This window comes from Camelina sativa, chromosome 9 (assembly GCF_030686135.1).
Source record: "Camelina sativa cultivar CO46 ecotype springtype chromosome 9, ASM3068613v1".
Lineage (NCBI taxonomy): Eukaryota > Viridiplantae > Streptophyta > Magnoliopsida > Brassicales > Brassicaceae > Camelina > Camelina sativa.
Genome location: NC_141888.1, coordinates 29,955,365 through 29,971,658, shown reverse-complemented (window position 1 = coordinate 29,971,658; position 16,294 = coordinate 29,955,365). Strand labels below are relative to the sequence as shown.

General features: G+C 34.6%; 3 protein-coding genes across 3 annotated transcripts; 1 reads left to right on the top strand and 2 right to left on the bottom strand.

Moving 5' to 3' along the window:
- Positions 1–2,267: 2,267 nt before the first annotated feature.
- On the top strand, positions 2,268–3,260 carry LOC104711906 (blue copper protein-like). The gene has a single exon (XM_010428685.3). It carries the CDS (start codon positions 2,268–2,270, stop codon positions 3,231–3,233), a length of 966 nt encoding a protein of 321 aa, XP_010426987.2. The 3' UTR covers positions 3,234–3,260.
- Positions 3,261–3,802: 542 nt separating this feature from the next.
- LOC104715631 (uncharacterized) lies at positions 3,803–6,013 on the bottom strand. The gene is made up of 5 exons (XM_010433023.2): positions 5,277–6,013; positions 5,061–5,193; positions 4,684–4,971; positions 4,360–4,584; positions 3,803–4,286 (listed from the first exon to the last, which is right to left on the bottom strand). Exons 1-5 carry the CDS (start codon positions 5,642–5,644, stop codon positions 3,945–3,947), a joined length of 1,356 nt encoding a protein of 451 aa, XP_010431325.2. The 5' UTR covers positions 5,645–6,013; the 3' UTR covers positions 3,803–3,944.
- A 1,738-nt stretch (positions 6,014–7,751) lies between these two features.
- On the bottom strand, positions 7,752–10,305 carry LOC147938980 (uncharacterized). The gene is made up of 2 exons (XM_087466560.1): positions 8,187–10,305; positions 7,752–8,104 (listed from the first exon to the last, which is right to left on the bottom strand). The coding sequence occupies exons 1-2, from the start codon at positions 10,303–10,305 to the stop codon at positions 7,752–7,754; spliced, it is 2,472 nt and encodes an 823-aa protein (XP_087322686.1).
- Between the last annotated feature and the right edge of the window lie 5,989 nt (positions 10,306–16,294).

Here is a 16,294-nt window from a genome sequence, read left to right as displayed (position 1 = left end):
ATCCTATAACCTCGTCGCCAATAATGGAAAATCCCAATCAACAGGATCCTAAGAGACCACCCGAAACTCTTCCCACCATCAATTCCATATCCCAAGATCCACGCAGAATACAAAGACCGTATAATCAAGACCCGCAAATATACGATTCCAGTCGTCACCTTAAATTTCAGCGAATCCGAAACTGGATCCCCAATCAAGCCCGCAAACGCAATCCTTTCATTATCCCAGTAATGGAATTGCAAATCCAACCAGATCAAATCCTTAAGATCCGATTGTATCGAATTTCCTGATTTAAATCCATACTCAGAGAAAATCGAAGGAAACCTTTTAATACACAGAATCAGACTTCCGATCTGACCCTGCTTTCTCTCACCCATCAGAGAACAGAAGAGTTCCTCTCTCCGTCTCCCAAACTCATCGGAACACATCGCTCAAAACCGAGATCGAAAAATCGCCGCCGTTGTCGCCATACGTTTTTTTTTTCTAATACTTTCTCATGATAGTTTTAAACATACTCTCTTCACTTCATAACATTAAAATGTTTTAGAAAATATTTTTTTATTTAAGAAAACATATTTTAGATAGCAGATATTTATTATTTTAGAAATAGTTAGTATTATATCATCTTATTTTAAATAAAATAAATAAATTGATCAGGAAAATATGGTTTTCTTTTCCCTTTTAAGTCGGATTTTTCTTTGGCTCCTTGATTTCTAAATTCTAAGATAGTATGGAGAGGACCGGCTGATTTTAGCATTTTTTCTTCTAATAATGCAATTTTGGTATATGTTATGCATGAAAATATATAATGATAAGAAATATAGAATAATTGGTGCGTTTGGATCTCCTGGAATCGGTTAAAAACAATGAAAAGCATCAAGAGTATATATATATATATAATGAGAAGAACGTAATATAGAGTTACGTGGATGTTTATTGTTTAGTTTGAACAATGACTCAGTTTTACTATTATATGTTGTTTTGATAATCGAAAACACTAATATTCAATGTGTATTTGATTCCATTGATAAGAACTCGTCATGGTTTTGTTCTTTTTTTTTTTTTTTCGTAAATAACCAAATTTCATTATTAAACTATTCACCACCGGCGATTGATTGGAAAAGTATTTACAAACATTAGAAAATGCACAAAAAATCCGAAAACTTACATAGTTAATCAATTTTTTTTATGGTTCATGGATATTTAAACGGGTAATCAAAAATAATTATACATTAAACATACATGAGATAAGATTTTAAAAAGAAAAACTATGTATGATTATTTTAGTCTATATATACAAGATTTTGAAATATAGGCAATGACGGACCTACATGAGATTAAGGGTGTCAATTGAAACCGTATATCCTCCATAAAACTATATATTAACTATTGTTAGCTATGTTGCATGGAAACTCTTTTTGAGGTGTGTTTCCCGTTTCCAAAACGTTTCGGAAACAGAAACTCGTAGAAACTCGGAAACAAGTCACAGAAACACGATTCCTAAAAATCTCTGTTTGGAAACACGATGGAAACTCCATTTCCGTTTTGGAAACACGACGGAAACTCTTTTTTATAATTTCAAAATTTAATAAATAAACAAATTAAAATTATAAGAATTCATGATACGGATAATGATAAAAATATATAATATAATTAGTAGTTTAAAAGTTAAAATCCCTAAATATATAGCGATGTTGGTCAAAAAATTTGATTTTGAACGTTTTTTACAGTTTTACTTTTAATTAAACTATTTAATATTTATGTTTTGAATTTGTGTTGTTTCAGATTTTTTAAATATGGTTTTTATGTTTGGGAATTTATTATATCTATATATCTATATATATATATATATATGTATATACGTTTCCTACACGTTTCCATTACTTAATTTTTGAAAAAACCCGTTTCCCGTTTCCGAAACGTTTCGTTTCCGCGTATCCGTTTCCGTTTCCCTGTAACATAGATTGTTAGTGTATTATTATTAGATTTTTAGTGAAATAGTTAGTAAAAATTACTCTTTGACTCTTTAAAATTTTGAAAATTTTATTAAAAACCAATTATATTTATTAAAAAATAAATTATGATCCCTCTAAACTAAATCCAAATAAGACAAGGATTATGATTAGGGATCGTGAAACTCTATAAATAGAGCTCATACGTGACTTCTTTTTTCAACAAACACATTCATCCATACTTCTTTTTCTCATTCAGCGAGCTGAGTTTAGAGATCTTTTTTTCTTCTTCTTCCTATTCATACGATCGGAATCATGGTGACCAAGAAGATCTTTGGCTTCATGGTCGTGATCATGTTTCTCTTGAGTTGCACCTCGGCTAAACTATACACAGTCGGTGGTGACTATGGATGGACTATCAAGGACGACTCTTGGGCTGAACATAAGAAATTCCACGTCGGAGATTCCCTCGTCTTTGAGTACGATCAAGACATCAACGACGTCGCTCAAGTTTCCAGCGCCTTAGAGTATGATTCATGCAATTCTTCTTCTCCTAAAGTTGTTTACAACACCGGATACGATGTTGTAACCTTCAAGGAACCAGGACATCACTACTTCATCACCTCAAATGAATTTCAATGCCGCGTCTCGGGACTTAAATATGACGTTTTTGTCGTCAATGACATGTCACCTCCGATTCCTTCACCACCACCACCGAGCAAGGTCCATGAACCGTCACGTCCGGCTCCTCCACCATCACCAAGCAAGAACCATGCCCCTTCACGTCAGATTCCTCCTCCACCACCGAGCATGAACCATGAACCGCCACGTCCGACTTCTCCGCCACCACCCCCGAGCAAGAGAGGAAAGATCTACAAGGTAGGTGATTCTAAAGGATGGAGCGTGTACAACAGTTACTACTATTACAGGTGGAGTAAAGATAGACAATTTCGTGTTGGAGATACTCTCTTTTTCCAATACAACAACAAACTCAACGACGTTAGAGAACTCAGCGATGATCTTGACTTCAAATCATGTGAACCAAATTCTACCGTAGCTGTGTACAAGACGGGACACGATCTCATTAAGCTCACCAAACCAGGAGTGCATTATTTTGTAAGCTTAAAGACCGGTCTTTGTCAGGCTGGCATTAAGCTTCGAGTCACCGTGCAACCATCAACCGAAGACGTTATTTTGCCTGATGTTCCCAAGAGGCTCTCACGTATTAACCGCTGCAGCAGGTGGCGGCCCTGGTTATGCATTTTCAGACCTCATCACTAAGCATTCAAATTAGTTTATAGGGTTTTTGTTGGTGTTATTTAAGATTTTTTTTTTCTTTTTTTTTCTTTTTGTTAGTCGTTTAATGGTTGAAATACATTGTTTCGTTTAATTATTTTCATATATTTTTCTTAATATTTTGACGTTTCTATTTAGTTTGATTATGTGAATATATGCCCCTAAAGTCGTTATTTAGCGACTATTTACCGACGATATACTGTTGTCGTTTATTCGTCGTTGTATTGTCGCAATTTCGTCACCGAAATTGGTGACAATTTCCCGACAATTTAACGACTTTGTGGACCTTAGTCGTTGATTAGTCGCTAAGTTTAGCGACTAATCTGCGACAAAGTTGCGACTTTTTACTTAAATTAAAAACTTGCAATATTTTAGTCTGAAATTAGTCGTTGTATTTAACGACTATTTAACGACTCTATGGTGTCTCAACAACGACTATGTAGCGACTACTTTGATTTACAAAATAATTAAATTAACTGGCTTTTATTGTTTTGTAATCATTTTTATTGTTTTGTAATCCTGTTTTTAATACTGATTTACTAAATGAAAAATCATATGAAAAATAAACATAACCATAATTCTGAAAGCAGTTCATACACATGTCCAAAATGGAAATCAAACCATAAGCAATGAAAGAAAAAGTTTATGACACATACAAACTGAGAACTTAGTTCATGAGTTAAGAAACAATAGAGATCATGGAGTTGTTGATGGAAGATTGTCCTCCTCAGCTGTTTGAGAGGTTATAAACTCCAGGTAGGCTGGATTAGTGTGGCGCATAAACTTGGCCATCATCGTCAACTCCTGCTTTTGCTCAGCCACAAGGAGAGCAGTCTCTTTTTCTCGAGCAGCAGCTTCAGCTCTGAGAGCTGCCTGAATTTCAGCCTGAACTTCAATCTGACGTTGAGCTTCCTTCAGTTGCTCTTGCAATGATAGAAAGGCTTCGGTTTGTGATGGTTGATTGCCCTTTCCCTTGCCAAGAGTATCTTTGAGGCTTCCAACACCATAAGGTGTTCCTCGTGAATCCTTCTCAGTGCACTGTTTTAAGAAAAAGAAAAACTGTATGTAAAGAGCAAAAGAAATGAATGATCGAGTAGAAATGCTACTTTACCTCAAGAAAGATGGCAGTACATTCATCGGTGGTGAGCTCCCGACGGTGTGAAGTACCATCTGAAATAGTTGAATCTGCCTCGAGCTCAGCCATCTTCTCTTGCAACTTCTGCTGATAAGCTTGATGTATTTTCTCTGCCTTGCCATCAACATAAGAACCATCCGGCTTTGTATGTGTTTTGTAAAAAACTTCACCCATACTGACCTCTCTTCCCAACTCCTCTTCCTGCGATGTTAGAAATTAAAGAATGGTTAGTAACAAACAAACTAGGATGAAGGAGAAATGTTGATAAATTTAACTAACAAAGTAGAAATGAATTATTACCAGATCATCTTGGATTTCCCTATATGACTTAGGGCCTGATAAGTGGATGTGAGGACCGAGACCATTACGGTCAGACATACGACACTTGGAATAGGTGCTACTCATTTGTTGTTGTTCTTCAGTATCCCAATTAGCAACCATTTCTTTCCAGAGTTCACCTTCTATCCATGTAGGTTTAACTCCAGACGTCCTTGCATCGCTAACCATGCCCTTCATCCGGCGGTTACAGATGCTGTTGAAATGTTCTTGAACGGCACCTGTTATCAATGGATCCCAGGTGTGAGTTTTCTACATAACAAAGAGGAGAGTTAGAATTATGTCAGTGAAAACAAGCAACAAACTAAAGTAGAAAACAGGTTACAGAGAACAGAACTTACCGCAAACTCGATGAAGTATCTCTCTTTTCTATCCGGAGGCACACAAGTCCAAGTATAATATGGACCATCGAATTTGTTTGTAAAAATCTTGGTAATCTTCCTAACAAGTTGGCCTTTTTTGTCCCGATCAAACCTCCACACACACATGTAAACATATTGTTAGTTTGTAGCATATTGTCGAACCAAAGACAAACAAGTACCAAAGACAAACATTACCAAGTTGTCTTCGGCAACAGTATGGGAGAGAGAATAGTCGTAAACTGCTCACGGCCAGGCATCTTAAGCAGAGCAGTAAGAGATTGCAAAGTGTCGTCCTGGAGTTGAGGCTCAGCATCGTAATTGTTACCTTGAGAAGATGGTTGTCGAGAATGACCATGGGACTGCTGCAGTGGAGACAGCGGATGATCTTCCGGTTCATTCACAACGTTGTTCTGAACCTCCGTTGTCGACATTGGCGGATCAGGAAGGCGATTGACGGTGTCCTCGAAAAGCGTCTGTGGCGGTGGAAAGTTCCGGAAACTCTGGGGGATGACTCGTTGTATCTCTTGTGGCGTGAACGGCGGAGGAATTCGAGCCGTCGGCATGAAAGTGTACTGAGGTGGAAGAGGGTTGTTTCTTCGTCCGGCGGGTGGGGGTGGGTTAGAGGGTCCGGCTCTCTGAGAAAGGTTGGGTTAAACCTTTCTCCTTTTGGTTTTAATTACAGGATTCCACGCCATGAGAGAGGATTCAACGATCGAGGAAGATGGATCAAAGACGATGAAAGAAGAAGGAAAGAAGATGGATCTTTTGTTTAGGAATAAAAGAAGGAAAGAAGGATCGAGGAAAGAAGGATCGAAGAGAAGAAAGGAAGATGAATCGAAGGATCGAAGAGAAGAAAGGAAGATCGAAGAGAAAACGAATTAGGGTTTGTGTTGAAGAGAAAAATTCGATGGCTGCAGATTGATCGAAGAAGAAAATGATTTAGGGTTTGTCGAAGAGAAGAAGAAAAGGCGATGGATCGGTTTGTGGATCAAATTTTATTTGGGCCCGAGTTGATTTTTGGCCCAAATTCTTTTGTTCAAAATAAAACAAATTATTTACACATTATTAACAAAACGTTGTTATTATAATCACAAAAGACAAGTTGGATCAGATGGTTATGGCTTGGTTATTAAACATTAAGCAACCCGGGTTCGAGTACCTCCAGTTGTGAATTTTTTTTTTTTTATCACTCAAAAAAACTTATGATTCAATATGTGGTGCTTATAAATTCAAATAACTAGAAAACACAAGTTTTTTTTAATTTTTATTACAAAGAAAAAAAAAAATATCTTAAAGCACCAATAATCTTCAGGGTTCTTCGTCGTCTTCTTCATCATCTTCCGAAGACGATAAATTACACATAAATTCATCTTCAGGTTCCGCGTCTGCAACATCGTAGTCAATGTTTATTGGATCTCCTATTTCCAAGTTGTCTACTATGACATCTTCAATTGTGGTCATCAATACAGCATCATCATTTTCTGTTTGCAAGAGAGTCGGGTCTCCATCAATGTTTCCCCTCGGATTCACTTTTAGAACAATGAGCCATAAATACTTCGGTTTCTTTATGTATGGGTACGGAATATAACAAACCTGTGAGGCTTGAGATGCTGTTTTGCAATCAACGTGTAAAAGTTACACATTACTAATTTGCTAAATTTGGTATTCTGACAGAGCAGTAAAGAAAGAATGAAAGCTAAACAGTTAAATGTGATAATGACAATAAATAATTATTGGGGCATTTATATACATACCTAGAATAAATGGTTCGTTCTTATTGTACTTTTTGGATGAAAGAACGTCTACAACACCACCATTACTTCTCCGAGTGCCTCTACCAATTACAGGGTCATACCACTTGCATTTAAATAGTGTGATCTTCAACCCAAGCATCCCCTCATACTCAAGTTCTATGATATCAGTTATTGTTCCGTAGAAATCTGCAGCGTCAGATGCATCCGCATAATTTTCACCTTTAACAGAGACCCCATAATTACATGTCTTTCATCCAGCACCGTGGTTCTCTGTGTGAAACAAATAACCTCTTGTAAAATACATTGGCCATGTTTTAGCCTTGTTCAAAGGTCCATGCACAATCTCTTGAACCCAAGTAGGAAATGGATTTGAGGCGTTCCAATAACTAACCTGCATATATATAAGTCTTGTTATGTTAAATAATAATAATAAGTACAATATCTATATCACAAAAAATGGTTTAACATACATATTCTTTGACCCAAGAATGATATTCGTCAGCTCTTTTCGCGGAGAGTTCTTTCTCCGTAAGTCCTGGATATTTTGCCGAAATATAATCCTCAAACATACTATATAGAAAAATAAGATCACCAATGTATATGAGAAAATATAATAGAATTAGATATCTTAATATGTAACTAGTCTGAAAATATAAATACCTTTCAATTGGCTGAAAATAGTCACAATTCCGTAAAACATATGCGTGTGCGCAACGATAGTCATCACGTGAAAGCCATATTTCATTCATTTCTCCACTTGGACGGCCAACTTGAGTAAATATAGAAGGTACTCCAGGGACATGATATTCAAACGCTTCACCTTCATCAAATCTTGTTAATCTGACCAAATAATTAAAACATAATTATTATGACTATTAAATTAAATATCACATTAAAAATATTTACTCTTAATTGCTTACCTTGATTTTGTTCGTATATTCGCAGCAAAGTAGTGCTCAGAGAAATAAGCAATCTCGTCATTGATATATGATTCAACAATTGATCCAGCCGCATATCTTTTGTTCTTTGCTTTTCCTTTCAACTTTTTAAAAAACCTTTCAAAAGGATACATCCACCTATATTGGACAGGGCCTCCCAATTCAGCTTCGTAGGGAAGATGTATAGGCAGGTGCTCCATCACATCAAAAAAGGATGGTGGAAATATCTTTTCCAAATTGCAGAGGATTAAAACAATGTTTTGTTTTAGAATTTGAAGTCGACTTGTTTGCAAAGTTCTCGAGCATAAGTCCCGGAAAAATGCTCCAACCCCTACAATATTATATTTAGTCAAACTTCATCACAATTACTCACTTCATATATATATAGAACTTTAAATAATTAATTAATATACCTGATAACGCAAGGTGGACATTCCGGTCAAGGAGTTCTGCAAAGATAAATGGAAGTAACCGCTCCATGAAAACATGGCAGTCATGGCTCTTCATGCCTGAAAACTTTCCATTTTCCATATCAACACAACTAGCTAAGTCTGCTGAATAGCCATCTGGGAATTTCACAGAGTATTTCACACATTCTAATAAGCTTGTTCTGGCTTCATCTGTCAATGTATAGGGCGGGAAAGGTGCTTTACCCCTACTATCAAGATGTAAGTGTGGCCGAGAACAGAACTTTGCTATATCTAACCTTGACATGACCGAATCTTTTGATTTACCTTTCACACGCATAAGAGTGTACATGATGTTGTCCAAAAAATTCTTCTCTGTATGCATCACATCAATATTATGTCGGAGATTAAGGTCCTTCAAGTACGGTAGCGACCATAAAATGCTTTCCTTGTGCCAGTTATGGTCCTTTCCATATCCATGCATCTTCCTTTCATGACCATTTCCACCAACGTCCTTGGTTCTTGGAGGATTTACACAATTCAACCGCTCAGAATAAACTTGCTCACCGGTCAAGGACTCTGGTGGATACTCTCTTGTAGCGTCTTTTCCCTTCAAGAAGTCTTTTTTATTCCTCCTCAGAGGATGATCAGGAGGAAGAAATCTCCGATGACAATCAAACCAACATGTCTTCCTTCCATTCGGTAGATAAAAAGACTTTATATCGTCCATGCAAACTAGACAAGACAATTTACCATGTGTTGTCCATCCAGATAACATGCCATACGCAGGAAAGTCGCTTATCGTCCACATCAGCACTGCTTTTAGGTTGAAATTTTGGCCCAAGGACACATCGTATGCATCAACTCCGGTAGACCACAACTCTTTTAGCTCATCAATAAGAGGTTGGAGAAAGACATCAAGACTAGCTCGCGGATGGTTTGGACCAGAATTCAGAATTGTAAGAAACAAGTACTCAGCATCCATGCACATACCAGGGGGTAGATTATATGGCGTCAATATCACTGGCCATAATGAATGGTGACGAGACATCCCAAATGGATTGAACCCATCAGTACACAATCCCAAATACACGTTATGTGGTTCTTCAGCAAATTGAGGATTTTGTTCTTGAAAATACTTCCACTCTGCTGCATCAGACGGATGACTCATTTCTCCCACCTTTGCTTGGTGCTCGGCATGCCATCGCATTGCTGCTGCAGTCTTGTGACTCTGATACATTCTCTTCAGTCTATCACCAATAGGTAAGTACCACATACGACTATATGGTACTTTGGTTCTGCGTCGGTCATTCTTAGGCTTCCATCTTGGTGCATCACAAAACAAACATTTTTCTTCCTTTTTGGCATCTTTCCAGAATAACATACAATTGTTTATACAAACATCAATTGTATGATATGGGAGTCCTAAATTGCGCATTAATTTCTCTGTCTCGTAATGAGAACCCGTAGCCTGGTTTCCCTCCGGTAAATAATCAGTCAACATTTCACATACTGAATCCACTAACTTTTCACTCATATTATAATCTGCCTTATTTTGTATAACTCTAGCAGCTAAAGATAATTGTGACTGACCTTCACGACAACCATCATATATTGGATTTTTTGCACTTTCTAACAAGTCATAGAATTTTTTTGAATGGTTAAGTACTGGTTCTTCTACACTCTGATAACCCCCATCCCATTGATAGTTATCATCATAACCCACATTAGAAGGAAATGCATCATTCACCATATCCACAAATCTATCTTCTACTACATTACCCACTTCCTCACTCCCACTAATAAATGTCGGATCAACAGTACTCGTTCCTATATCCATATTAATTTCTTTCCCATGCTTATACCAAACATAATAATCTGGCATAAACCGATAACTAAAAAGATGATTCCAAATTCTAGTCCCTAGAAAACGCTTCCCGTTTTTGCACCTACTACAAGGGCAAAAAAACTTACCCCCGTTTTCTTGTGCAAAAGGCTGGCTATTTGCAAATTGCATGAACTGCTCCATCCCGACTCTGAACTCTTCTGTAAAATTTCCCGTCACCTCATCGATCCTCTTGTACATCCACTCTCGAAAATTACTATAATTGTAACTTCCTGACATTATTATAAATATATAAGATCTTTTTTTTTTGTTGCTTTGTGTTAAGATCTTTTTTTTTGTTGTTTTGTGTTAAGATCTTTTTTTTTTTTTTTTTTTTGCGTTGCTTTGTGTTTCTCTGGGTGAAAAAAACGATAGGTGAGCTGAGTTTATATAGAGATATTTAGCGACTAAAAAGTGACTATATCACGTAGTCACCAAATACCAGTACACCTACTCAGCAATGTTAAAAACATGATTTTGAACCAACATTTTGCTACTATTTTGCGACTAAATTTTGCGACACGCCGAATATATCGCAAAATAGTCGCCAATTTTACGACTACACAAGCTACTACGTATTAGTCGCTAATTAGCGACTATTTTGCGACAAACGTTTGCGACCCACTGAAATTATCGTAAATTAGTCGCCAAAATAACGACTATTATAAATTGGTCGTTTTTTAGTCGCCCTTTAGCGACTAATTTAGCTATTAATATATATTGTCGCAAATTAGCGACTAAAAAGTGACTATGTGAGAATAGTCATAAAACAGTCGCTAATTAGTGGGTACGTAGTCGCTTAATTTAACGACTACTGATTTAGTCGCCAATTGTAGTCGTAAAATCCGTGTTTCCTTGTAGTGCGCTTCTTAATGGTCAAAAGTAGCTAGCAGACTGAATCTATGAATCTCGTCTTGAGTTTCTCACATTGTCCACATCATTAAGACCATAACCTAATTTAGAAACATATTTTAGATAACAAATATTTATTATTTTAGAGATAGTTTTGTGTTATATCATCTTATTTAGAATAAAATAAATAAATTGATGAGAAATACAATAGAAAATATTATTATAATTTTTTTAGTCAAAGAAAATATTAATTATAGGGTTATTTGGCAAAAACATACATTTTTGAAACATAATTATCAGATTGATACAGTCCATATTTACAATTAGATAAACCCACAATTTTCACTGTTGGTCTATTTTCCTTCTCTTTTTTTGCCATTCAATAGTCTCTTTAATTACAATTTCTGCCATTGTAACTTCTCTTTTCTCCATATTTCTTAATTTCTTAAATAATTGTTAATAGAAGTTTTTTTTAGAAACTTTTTAGATACAAAAAGATTCTATATTTTTTTCTTTAAAATCCTATAAATTAAATAAATTACATTTATACACTTTATAAAGTGTACAGACATCTGTACATTGTACACTTAATAAGGTGTACGGATACAAATATTGTTGGATAGTTTGAATCTATCCAATAAGTTGAAAGGTTTGAACTATACACAAATATTGTTGTACATTTTAAATCTATCCAACATGCTGGATGGGTTAAACCGTATTCAAATATTGTTGGATAGTGTGAATCTATCTAACATGCTGGATGGTTTGAACCGTACACAAATATTGTTGGACGAGTTGAATCTATCAAATATGCTGGATGGCTTGAACCGTACACAAATATTACTTGACAGCATGCTGGATGGCTTAAACCGTACACAAATATTACTGGACGGCATGCTGGATGGTTTGGACCATACACAAATATTACTGGACGGTATGCTGGATGGCTTAAACCGTACACAAATATTACTGGACGGCATGCTGGATGGTTTAAACCTGCTGAATGATTTAAACCGTACACAAATATAGATATTTTGAATAAAATATATTTAAAATCATTAAAACAAAATGCATATCAAATTATAAAGAAACATACATAATTTTTTTGTATGTAGAAAAAAATTAAAAACAAAAAATATATTAATAAATATTTAAATAATTAAGAAAAAGGGATTGTAACGAAAAAAAGAAAAATATTAATAGAAAGAGAAAGAGAAAGAGAAAAGAACATAGAACAAAAAAAAGACATCCAAAAAGTCATGGGTTCCATCTATTTTCTTTCTTCCCTCTCTCCTTTCCTCTTTCCTCTTTCTTTCCCAACCGACCAGGGTTTTAACGTATATTCCCCCCATCCCCTCTGTCCCACTAATTTCTCTATCTCTACTCTCCTCTATCTCACACCACCCAATTTTATCCATTGTAAATAGTACATGTATCAAACTTCTAATTAAATTTCAGAAACGTACTAAAACGCCAAGATATCCTTAATTATATATGAATTTTTCCTTTATATATGATTTATTTATTTATTTTTTGCTGCTTAGTTTCTATGATAGTGTGATGGGGAGGAACGGCTGATTTTAGCTTTTGTTTTGATAATGCAATTTAGTCCATGTTATGAATGAATATATATAATATTATAGAAATATAGAATAATTGATGTTTGAATTTCCATGAATATGTTAAAACAGTGAAAGCATCAAGAGTAATGTGATATCGCAATAAATGTATGATGACAAGAACGTAATAAAGAGTTATGTGGATGTTTGTTGCTTGGTTTGAACAATGACTTGGTTTTCCACCATTACCTATTGTTTTGTTAATCGAAAACACTAATATTCGATGTGTATTTGATTCCATTAATGAAGAACTCTTTTGTTCTTCATTTTGGTTATCCATTCTTTGTGGTCCATTTGGTCCAATATTTATACGAGACACAAGAGCAATCAATGGTAATTGTAAATTAAACGTACATGAGCATGAGATAGAATTTGAAGAAGAAAACTAAAACCCCAAGTGTAATTGTGTTGTAAAAAAAACGTACATATTTATCTTATAAAGCACAAGTCACTTGGCAAATAAAAATCTGACACATGACAATTTAAAAATAATAAAATTAAATGGAAGAAATCAAGAAAAGCAAATATTTTTCGTTTTATATATATTTTTTTCTATTTGTTATTTTTTTTAAATGAAACGTGGGTGGTTTAAAGTTACCTTATAGTGAAAATATGCTGGATGAGTTGAATCTATCAAATATGCTGGATGGCTTGAACCGTACACAAATATTACTTGACAGCATGCTGGATGGCTTAAACCGTACACAAATATTACTGGACGGCATGCTGGATGGTTTGGACCGTACACAAATATTACTAGACGTCATGCTGGATGGCTTAAACCGTACACAAATATTACTGGACGGCATGCTGGATGGTTTGGACCGTACACAAATATTACTAGACGTCATGCTGGATGGCTTAAACCGTACACAAATATTACTGGACGGCATGCTGGATAGTTTAAACCTGCTGAATGATTTAAACGGTACACAAATATAGATATTTTGAATAAAATATATTTAAAATCATTAAAACAAAATGCATATTAATAAATATTTAAATAATTAAGAAAATGGGATTGTAGTGAAATAAAAAAAATATTAATAGAAAGAGAAAGAGAAAGAGAAAGAGAAAGGAACATAGAACAAAAAAAAGACATCCAAAAAGTCATGGGTCCAATCCATTTTCTTTCTTCCCTCTCTCCTTTCCTCTTTCCTCTTTCTTTTCCAACCGACCAGAGCTTTAACTTATATTCCCCCCATCGCCTCTGTCCCACTAATTTCTCTATCTCTACTCTCCTCTATCTCACACCACCCAATTTTATTCATTGTAAATAGTACCTGTATCAAAATTCTAATTAAGTTTCAGAAACGTACTAAAACGCCAAGATATCCTTAATTATATATGAATTTTTCCTTTATATATGATTTATTTATTTATTTTTTGCTGCTTAGTTTCTATGATAGTGTGATGGGGAGGATCGACTGGTTTTAGCTTTTGTTCTAATAATGCAATTTAGTCTATGTTATGAACGAATATATATATAATATTATAGGAATATAGAATACTTGACGTTTGAATTTCCATGAATATGTTAAAACAGTGAAAGCATCAAGAGTAATGTGATATCGCAATAAATGTATGATGACAAGAACGTAATAAAGAGTTATGCGGATGTTTGTTGCTTGGTTTGAACAATGACTTGGTTTCACCATTACCTATTGTTTTGTTAATCGAAAACACTAATATTCGATGTGTATTTGATTCCATTAATGAAGAACTCTTTTGTTCTTCATTTTGGTTATCCATTCTTTGTGGTCCATTTGGTCCAATATTTATACGAGACACAAGAGCAATCAATGGTAATTGTAAATTAAACGTACATGAGCATGAGATAGAATTTGAAGAAGAAAACTAAAATGGGAAAAATGTCAAAAAAAACCCGAAGTTATTTTTATTTGGACGTTTAATACTCAATGGTTTTGGATTGGAATAAAAATACACCAAATAATAAAAACATGTCATTTAAAACCCAAAATAATAAGTGTTGTTATTTTCATACACTCGATTTTTCAACAAAATCAAAATTCCAATTTTATCCCGGTTATCTAATTAATTATTAATTTTTAATATAAAAAATTTCGGTTTTCTGTTAACCATTTTATACCAAAAATTAACCCTGGTCATCTCTCTTCTTCTTCTTCCTCTTCCTCTCTAATTGTCGTTGCTCCTCTCTCTAAATTGTCTGCTCCTCTCTCTAATTGTCGTTGCTCGATAATACCCAAAAACCACGAAACAATAATACAGTCACTATCCCTTGTTCTCTAAGCTTGACCCAAAACATTTCAAGTCATTTCATAATATATAACAATAAAACTGAAGAACTCAAAACTCTTTTCCTTTGAAGTATCTCTACGTATTTGAAACTCCACTACACAACTCCCAACCGTGCAATTAACCATTTGGATTCACGAAAACTACCGAATAACGCCTCCTCTAGTGTTTATAAACCCTATTTTGATTCCAATTCGCACCAACAACCCATTCGTCAGTTCTTCATGATTCACAAACTCTAGATGCATCGAAATATGGGAATACCCACGATGCAATTTACTCAATTTCATCCGTAACCTCAAGAAAGTTCTCTCTAACAATCACCCTTTTGTACTCACTGATTCAATCCCTACCCGGAACCTATAGATTTCGAGAACCGAAGCTTTAGATCGATTAGCCACGAGTCTCCACTACGACGTTCTAACAATCACGGAAAGATCAGAGGAAGAGATTGAAAATGAGTGCTGATTTGTTTCGATGAAAGCTTCCATCGCCGATCAATCTTGGTTTTTGGGCAACGACAATTTGAAAGAAGAAGAAGAAGAGAGATAACCAGGGTTAATTTTTGGTATAAAATGGTTAACAAAAACCGAAATTTTTTATATTAAAAATTAATAATTAATTAGATAACCGGAGTAAAATTGGAATTTTGATTTTATTGGAAAATCGAGTGTATGAAAATAACAACACTTATTATTTTGGGTTTTAAATGACACATTTTTATTATTTGGTGTATTTTTATTCCAATCCAAAACCATTGGGTATTAAACGTCCAAATAAAAATATTTTTTTATTCCATCCCAAGTGTAATTGTGTTGTAATAAAAACGTACATATTTATCTTATAAAGCACAAGTCACTTGGCAAATAAAAATCTGACACATGATAATTTAAAAATAATAAAATTAAATGGAAGAAATAAAGAAAAGCAAATATTTTTTTTTTCTATTTGTTATTTTTTTTAAATGAAACGTGAGTGGTTTAAAGTTACCTTATAGTGAAAAAAACAAAATGCTAAAAAATCCCAAAATTTTCTCATCACGATTCCAATATTTTTGAAACTGTTTAATATCTCTCTCTATTAATATAAATGACGATGAACTGTCTGCTCTTCATTTCTTGCTCTTTCTCACTTTTTTTTTTCTTTTCTTAAATCATATATGCAGTTTATAGTTTTCAACAAATTTCTTATCCGTCAAAAGATCATCCTATCATAATTTCTTTCTTTCAAGTATGAAGGTGAAAAGTACTGACAGATTATGTTTATCTTCAAACTCATTTCTCAATCTTTATATAAAATCTCACATTTTTGGTGAATCGTGACTAACAGTCTCTTCTTTGGTGTGTACAGGTAAAAAATGCCATGAAACCTTTTTTATTATTAAATTTAATACTTAAAAATATAATCCTAAATTCATTTAGGAAAGAATAAGGAGCAACAAGTACTCGAGAATCTTTCTACACAAAAAAGAATAGAGACAC

Bases quoted from the DNA above. Each gene is read 5' to 3' on its own strand.
- LOC104711906 (XM_010428685.3), top strand. From the start codon at position 2,268: ATGGTGACCAAGAAGATCTTTGGCTTCATGGTCGTGATCATGTTTCTC.
- LOC147938980 (XM_087466560.1), bottom strand. From the start codon at position 10,305: ATGTCAGGAAGTTACAATTATAGTAATTTTCGAGAGTGGATGTACAAG. The intron at 8,105-8,186 runs GTATATTAATTA...ATAATATTGTAG, and splicing joins TGTCCACCTTGCGTTATCAG to GGGTTGGAGCATTTTTCCGG.
- LOC104715631 (XM_010433023.2), bottom strand. From the start codon at position 5,644: ATGCCGACGGCTCGAATTCCTCCGCCGTTCACGCCACAAGAGATACAA. The intron at 4,972-5,060 runs GTAAGTTCTGTT...TTTGTTATGTAG, and splicing joins GATACTTCATCGAGTTTGCG to AAAACTCACACCTGGGATCC. The intron at 4,287-4,359 runs GTAAAGTAGCAT...TTCTTAAAACAG, and splicing joins GTACTGCCATCTTTCTTGAG to TGCACTGAGAAGGATTCACG.